Below are 8,178 nucleotides of genomic sequence, written 5' to 3'. Positions count from 1 at the left end.
TGGCGGGGTGGTGAGGTGGCTGAGTGGCTCGGTGGTTAGGGGCTGAGTGGCTGGGTGGTTAGGGGCTGAGTGACTGAGTGGCTGGGTGGCGGGGTGGTGGGGTGGCGGGGTGGTGAGGTGGCTGAGTGGCTCGGTGGTTAGGGGCTGAGTGGCTGAGTGGCCGGGTGGCTGGGTGGCGGGGTGGCGGGGTGGTGAGGTGGCTGAGTGGCTCGGTGGTTAGGTGGCTGAGTGGGCTGAGTGGCTGGGTGCCTGAGTAGTTGGATGAGTAGGTGCTTAGGGGGATGGGTGTTGGCTTGTTGAATGGATATGAGCACCCATTTCTGAGGAGGTTTTTCTCCTTGGGAAAAACTTCTATTATTTTTCTTAATTCTATCACTCTGTTCTCTTACAGTTCCCTGTGTTGGGCAAACTGGTGAGTCTTGTTTATGTCCCTTCCATCTTCAGTGTGTCTCTGGGCCAAAACCTAATTGATGGGTCACCAGGTACCCCGGAAGCATCTTCAGAGCAGCAGACCAGACCCATTCTTTGGGATTCTTGGCTGATGCCCAGGCAGAAATAACACTTGGGACTCCACTGTCCTCAGGCTGAGGATAGTTCTAGGTGACTCAAGTCCCAGCGAATGGCTCTGGGGCTCATCCTGTTCCCTTATAAGTGGCACTTGCTTCTCTCCTCCTCTCAGAGTGGGTCTGGAGCTCCTGTACTCTCCACTCAGCAAGGCCCTGGACTCCCTCCCATCCCTTGTATGGCCCTGGACTCCCTCCCATCCCTTGTATGGCAAGCCATCCCTTGTATGACCCTCAGCTCCCTCGGCCTCCTAGTCCATGCTGATCTTCACACAACTCTCTATCCAGTAGGAAGAACTCTGACCTATGAACATCTTGACCTCCAAGGACATGGCTATGGGGCCAGAGGCAGTGGGGGCTCCTGGGCAGAACTCAAATCCATGCTCAGTGCTGCTCGACAGAGCAGGAGGAAAAGCAAGGCTCATCGTTGATCACCCCGTGAGGCTCCCGGGATGGGTCCTGAGGACCCAGGGAGACCCAGGCAAAGGATGGATATACTAGGAGTCCCATCTGATTTCTCATTACTGCTCTCCGCTTATCAGACCTGGCTCCTGAGACTCTCTGGGACCAATGGTGTCTGGCTTGTCAGAGAAGTATGGCCTGGGGCCAGGCCCAGGCTGTGTCCCCAGGAGCTCTTGTCTTGTCCACACCAGGCCATAGAATGCACTTTAGGAATGAGGACAGTCCATGGTGGGAATGGAACTCCCTGCTGGGGGAGGAGACGGAGGCCAGGGAAGCCTGAGAAGGAAGGCGGGAAGAGAGGGCCCCGGCAGGCACTCCCTGCATCCACCTGTCCGGCTTCTCCCTGCTGGGCCAAGGCAGCTGTTCTCAGAGGCAGACGCTGCAGGAAGGCTTGCACTGGGAGAGCCAAGGAGCAAGTAACTGGTCTAGGGAGGTGAGGATTGGGTCAGGAGGGAGGAGGTAGGACAATGGATGGGAGGAATTCAATTTGACCCAAGCTTAGCAGCATTGAAAGGCCGACGTAAAAGGAGTGGAGGGGAAGTGCAAAGGAAGAAGGCCAAAGAGAAGGTGCAGGGAGAGGAGGGTGGGGAGGAGGGGAAGGAAGGGGAGAGGAAAGCAGAATCCCAGCCCTGATCTCTGAAGGTCTAGGGGGCGGGGAGGCTGAGCAGGTGCTGTCCAGCAGACTCTGTTCCCAGGGGGAGGCCTGGGGGTGGGGGGGAGGGGACAGAGGGAGAAAACGGGCCGATGCGGTGTGGGCTCTGGGGGACCCTGTTCTCCTGTCTCACAGTCTGGCTGTACCTCCAAGCCTGGCCAGACCCCGTGTTTGAGGGGGACCCCCTGACTCTGCGCTGTCACGGATGGAAGAACACGGCCCTGTCCCGGGTGAGGTTCTACAAAGACGGAAAATCGCTCCAAATCCCGAAGACCAGATGGTCCCTGTCCATGGGGACAGCTACACTGGAAAGCAGCGGCCAGTACAGTTGCTCTGGGAAGGTGGGCTACATCCCACAGCTGGGCACACAAACCTCAGAGACGGTTGTGGTTCAAGTCCGAGGTGAGTCATCAGCTCAGGGGGCCGGGGGTGGGGCAGGGGTGCCGCTCAGGGATCTGGTCTCCAGAGGTCAGCAGCTGGCCCTCTGGCTGCCCCTGATGCCGGCTGACCACGGGGCCCTGAGATGTCCACCCCGCTGTCCAAGTGCCCTGCCCCCATGGGGCACATCCCTCCGGAGCCAGGGGAAGGAGGGGGATGCCCTGGGCCAGGGGAGTGCCCTGAACCAGCCTGGGCCAGACCCTTCCCCTCTGGGACCAGCTGACCCCTAGGGCCCTCTGGTTCTCTCTCAGGGTTCCAGAGAGGCTCTGGCAGGTGTGGGGGGCAGCTGGGAGGCGGGTCCTGGGACACAGTGACAGTGTCTCCCATGGGGCATGGGGCTGTGACCTGGGATGTGCCCTGGCTTAGACCATGGCCTCTGGGCCTTGGCCCGTGTCCCCCCAGAGCTCTTCCCGCCTCCTGTGCTGAGCGCTGTCCCCTCCCCCGAGCTCCGTGAGGGGAACCTGCTGACCCTGCGCTGCCAGACGAAGCTGCCCCCACAGAAGTCGGCCTTGAGGCTCCTCTTCTCCTTCTACAAAGATGGCAGCACCTTGCAGGACTGGGGCCCCCACCCCGAGCTCAGCCTCCCAGGAGCCCAGGAGGGAGACTCTGGGCTTTACTGGTGCTGGGCCGCCCCTGAGGGTGGAGTGCCCCAGAAGCAGAGCCCCCCGCTGGGGGTCAGGGTGCAGGGTGAGTGGGGAGTGGGGGAAGACACTCCCCAGGAGCCTGGGCTTTGGGCAGCAGGACACCTGGGGCTGTGGGGAGGGGTCACCCGGGAAGGAGGGGCCAGGAGCCTGGGCGGTGCAGCTGAGCCTTCCCCTTGCGTGCTGCCCAGCTCCTGTGTCCCAGCCTCTACTCACCCTGAGACCCAGCCCCACCGGCCTGGCAGTGGGGGCCATGGTGGAGCTCTTCTGTGAGACCCAGAAGGGCTCCCCTCCAATCCTGTACTCATTCTACCTGGACGGGAGGATCCTAGGGAACATCTCCTCTCCCTATGGAAGAGCCACCTCCTTCCCCGTCACCGTGATGTCAGAGCAGGATGCCAGATACTCCTGCCGGGCTGAGAACTGCGTCTCTGGAGAGACAAGTGAGCCCAAGATACTCTCCCTGGAAGGTATGTCTTGTCCCCCAGCCGGGCTCTGAGCCCCAGCAAGCTGGCAGGGGGCAGGTCCCACCCTTCTGTGTGCCCCCCCCCACACACACCCTGCACAAGGCTGGGTCCAGAGCAGGCGCTGCATGGGTGAGCCTGGACGCTGCTCAGAGTGTCTACCTGCTGGACATGGAGGGAAAACAGGAGATCTGTGGTGGCGGGTGGGTCATGGTCACCAGTGTTGCCACCTGTCCATGCTTGCATCCTCAGGGCCATCCCTGATTCCATCTACAAAACTCCCCAGGCCATGCAGTCCCTGCTGATGCCAGCCATTCTGCCCTTTCCTGTTTTTCTGGGATATAATTCTGAATTTCATCCTCACCACTTGTGGCCACCTCTACTACAGGCCTGTCTGCCCCCATCAGCCACCACTGGCTGGTCCCTGGGCTGTCCACGAGCCTGTTTGGCATACTGGTCATCGCCACTGCACTTCTGGCTTACTTCAGACCCTGGAGAAAACCTGGTCAGTAACCTTTTTGACTTTCTTGGTGGCTGAGTCCCTATGCCAGGCATTCCCAGTCTTTGGAAAGCCAGTGCCTAACGGGGCCAGCTGCTTCCTTTCCCGGGGTGTTGGGTGAAAGAAGGGACTTCTCTTCACATGCCACATAGAGTAGTCTATGGAGGGATCCTTCCAGCTTCCAAAACACGCACACAGTCTCCCAGATAATGTGCAAAACACACAACTGCATGCTTGGGCATGAATGGAGGCACAAACAGAGGAATTCTCACCAGCCAAACGCAAGGTCCATCAGATTCCTTCACGTTCAAAAGACAATCTGTGGCTGGGAACATAGCAGGGAGGCCCCAGGCCTCCAACCCTCTGTCATGAAGCTCACCAGAGCTCTGGTCTGCTGAGCAGAGGAGAGAGAAGGAGGGAGAAGCCCGGGGCGGGTCTGCTGGCCTGTGCACGTGCACACCCCTCTTGTCCAGCGCTGAGCCCGAGGGGAGCTCCCAGTGGACATTCAGTCATCAGAAAGGACCATGGTGGGGAGGACAGAGCAACGGCCTGCTCCCAGCATCACTGTTTACTAATTCCGTGACCTTGGGCCGGTTCATGAAGTGTCTCCCTCTCGGGGTGGTTGTGGGGGTTCATGTGAGAGACAGCTACCTGACGCATGACGCATTGGGCGCTCAGTACATTCTCCCTCTAGTCTGCACAGGTTGCCCAGGCCACCCCTTCTCCTGCCACACTTCCTCTAATCCCTCCCATCAGAACCACTGAAAGTAAAAAGTTTGGATAGATTTCAGATGTAGTGGGATCTGTAGAGAAAAAGGGAAAGCATTCAGATAAATGGCCTTTCCAAGTAGCCCGTTGACCTTGGCATTCCAGACCCTTCTCTCCTGTCCAGTTATGGTCACGATGGGGGAGCAGGAGCATGGGCTCCCGCAGCCATCAGCCTGGGTGGCTCCCTGCACATTCCAGTTCTAATCTTCTTCGCCTCAGGCCAATTTAAGGGAAGGCCTACCTGTGCCAAAGCTATTTGATGCCAGCTTATTCCTAGGCCTCAAACCCACCCACTGAGTCTCGAATCCCCCCCACCTCCTCCTCCCTGGGGGCAGCATTCTTATTTTCCACTCGCCAAGGGAAGAAAGAGATTGCTCTTCTAGACCTCCAATGCTGGGTTTACTGATTCAAGTTGGCAGCACCTCCTGTTAAGGGACTTGCGATGAGTTTTTCGGGAGCTGGGCCAGACTACTCTGTGAGGGAGACCACCCAGTCCTACAATCAAAGTGTTCCTCCCTGAGCACCAGCCAGGGTGCCTGGAAGGGCCTCTCCCCAGCCCTGGGCCCACTCGCCTGCCTTGCCAGCACCCCAGTTAGGGCTCGGGCCAGTCTCCAACTTCCTCTCCCCTTTGTGATTTATTGATCTTTGTCCAACGAACATTCCCTCTAGTCCTGAGTCAAAGTCTCATGCAGGCTACCGTGCTTTAAGGTAGGAGAAAGATGGAGGCGGGCCCAGAGCTACATGGGGAGGCAGCTGGAATAGTGGACCAGGAACTGAAGATGACTTCTAGCATGCCTGCATCTACAATAAAGCCCCCTTCAAATGGCCCAGCCATTTGCCTGGTCTCAGTAACACAGGTGTCTCTGTTTCCATTGACTCAGCTCCGGGTCAGACCATTAAAGACAGCAGCACAGCACAGCTATATCTCTCCCCAGCCCCAGACAAGGCAGTGGGGAGAGTCGCCATGGAGGGATCCTCAAGAGAAAGAAGCCTCTCACAGGGAATGAAAGATTCTGCCACTGCACGGTCCACACTCCCCCACACCCAATCCCCACTGCTAACCTGGGAGCAGTTGAGTTCTACTGTATTAAGGAACCTGTTGCTGGAGAAAATAGGGCTCCTGGTGGCAGTCCTCCTATTCATGATCTCAGCAACACAAGACCTTTAGAATGTCACACCAAAAAAAAAACCCTCCAGGCTCAATTCCAAAGCTTCCCAAGGAAAGCTGTAGATCAACAGTTTCATTCCCCACACCCAGCTCGGGAAGATTCCTAACCATCTCCAGGTAGCATGTCCACTTCTTTGACAGACAAAAACCATGCCACCACCAAAGGCCTCCAAGAGGCTGCATCCCTGGAGGCAATTTTCAAAACATGGCCAATGATGGTGTCAGTAGTGCTATGGGCAGTTGTGCAAGGGGCCCACTTCAATGAAGCACCTGCTTTGATGCACACGCTCTGGTTTGTTTGTTTACGAGCATTCATTTTACTACCTGTTGTTACACCTCCCATAAAACAGAGGCCCATTGAATTCCTGGAGTTCTTCAGTGAATGGAGACTCAGAAACACAGCTCCTGATGAGTTAGCATCAGGGGATGCTTAATAACCAGGAGCTTCCCGAAGTCTCCGTAGATGCACTCTTGCACTCCTACAGGAGGCTCCAGGGATGATTCTGGTGCTGCCTTGCTGTCATAGCTAACCAACATTTCCCGGCACCAGGTGTGACCCAGGTGTTCTAAGATCCACAAGTGGCCCAATTCCTATCCCAGGAGCTAATCTTTAAAGTTCTGGAGGATGGTAGTGGAGAGGAAGCATGTAAACCCAGATTAAGATTCTGTCCCTTCCACGCACCTTGTATGACTTAGAGAAGTTGCCTCTCCTAGGCTCAATCACCTCCTCCATAATACTACATGTGATACTATGATCTCTTAGCACTAACCTTTGCAAGATGGTTGTAAAGAATATCAGACCCCAGAGGGTTAGGAAGGGAGGCTCTCTTGCCATCCAGCTGGGTGCTGGTCACAGGGTAGGGCCCTGTGCTGTGAATTGGAATTCCCTGGCCCGATGTCTGGCATGTAGTGGGTGGCCACAGGTACTAGCTTTTCCTTCTTCTGTAAAGCAGTCCGACTGCTGAGTTGGGGCCCTCTCCATGCAAGGGACATGACCCATCCTTTCTGATCCTGCTCTCTCCCAGTTTGTGATTCCCATGGGGCCATTCTACACTCTAGGGTATTTTTCAAAGGAAACATCTCCTAAAAATTAACCATGTCCAGACCTATGAATTAGCCCTCATAAACAAACCAGACTCAGACCTCCGGCAGCCTCCACTGACTTTCTCTCCCACTTTTCAGCATGTTCTCTCAAGGAACTCAGTGAATTGTGCCTTTGTATCTCCCAGGGCCCCTTCCATCTCAGAATCTGCCCCTGGCCCCAGGTGGAGAGCAGGACTCACTGTATGATGAAGGTAAATCCTTTGGACCTTGCATGGTCTGTCCCTTAAGGCAGAGGAGGGCCTTGGAAGGGGAGCAAGAAGGAGGCCCCTGTGAGCCCCAAGTCTCAGGAATCAGTCCTCAGGGAAGGAAGTGGATGGCTTCTGGGGAGAGCTGGAGAGTCAGTGCCATGAAGCTGGTGCAGGGACAGGGAGATAGGAGGGAAGCCCAGCCTCTGAAGAGAGGGCATGGAGAGGTTAGACCAACGGTTGGCAAACTCTGGTCTATGGGCCAAATCTCGTTCACTGTGTAATTTTGTATTTGTAAAGAATACTGTTTATGTCTTGTGTATGGCTGCTTTCACACTACAGAGCTGAGTGGTGGCAACAGAGACCATATGGCCTGCAGGGCCTAAAATATTGACCCTTTTTATCAGAAAAAGTTTGCCAACCTCTAGTTTAAACAGTGTTGGGGCTGGTGAAGCTGCTAGAATCTGCTGTGGGGGCAGGCACCTCTGCCAAGCTGGCTATCCCATATTAATGACAGCCACCCACCCCCAGCTACCTACGTGACAGAGCCCCTCACTGGCTTCCCTCCATGGGTTCTTCAGGACACTGAGTCTTGAGGTGGGAGAGCAGGTGGGTCCTAGTCAAGCCTCTTCCTTCTTTCAGTTCATCAGCAGAATGAGAATGAAGAAGATGGTGATTACTCTGCAGTATACACAATCCCACAGGAGAGTAAAGGTGAGGATTCTTGGATGAAACTACATTTTTTGTTAATGTAAAGGGAAAGTGTTGGGCCTGGAATGAAGTATCACTACCACTATCATCAACATTACCATTATGCCATGACTACAATGATCATTGCCACCTCCACCACCACCATCATCACCACCACCACCATCACCTCCATCACCACCACCACCATCACCACCATCACCACCACCCCCATCACCTCCATCCCACAACTACCAGCACCACCATCACCACCTTCAACCCCACCATCGCCATCACCACCATCACCACCACCGCTACCACATCCATCACCACCACAATCACTACCATCACCATCACCATCATCGCCGCCACCACCATCACCATAAACACCACCACCATCACCATCGCCACCATGCCCATCACCAGCACACCCATCACCACTACAGTCACCACAACCATCACCATCAATGCCACCATCACAATCACCACCATCACCACCACCATCATCACCATCACCACCATCATCATCACCACCACCACCACCATC

The 8,178-nt window shown here is 55.8% G+C and overlaps 1 protein-coding gene across 1 annotated transcript in view; it reads left to right on the top strand.

The window, feature by feature from the left end:
* FCRL6 (Fc receptor like 6) overlaps nt 1-8,178 on the top strand; it is a 16,590-nt gene that overhangs the window by 5,031 nt on the left and 3,381 nt on the right. The window contains exons 2-8 of the mRNA XM_029935839.1: nt 392-412; nt 1,813-2,079; nt 2,518-2,802; nt 2,948-3,226; nt 3,609-3,725; nt 6,885-6,950; nt 7,587-7,658. Of these exons, the coding sequence (XP_029791699.1) occupies nt 392-412; nt 1,813-2,079; nt 2,518-2,802; nt 2,948-3,226; nt 3,609-3,725; nt 6,885-6,950; nt 7,587-7,658 (1,107 nt within the window). The remainder of the gene's footprint in view (nt 1-391; nt 413-1,812; nt 2,080-2,517; nt 2,803-2,947; nt 3,227-3,608; nt 3,726-6,884; nt 6,951-7,586; nt 7,659-8,178) is intronic.

This window comes from Suricata suricatta, chromosome 3 (assembly GCF_006229205.1).
Source record: "Suricata suricatta isolate VVHF042 chromosome 3, meerkat_22Aug2017_6uvM2_HiC, whole genome shotgun sequence".
NCBI lineage: Eukaryota > Metazoa > Chordata > Mammalia > Carnivora > Herpestidae > Suricata > Suricata suricatta.
This window is presented reverse-complemented; position numbering and strand designations above follow the sequence as displayed.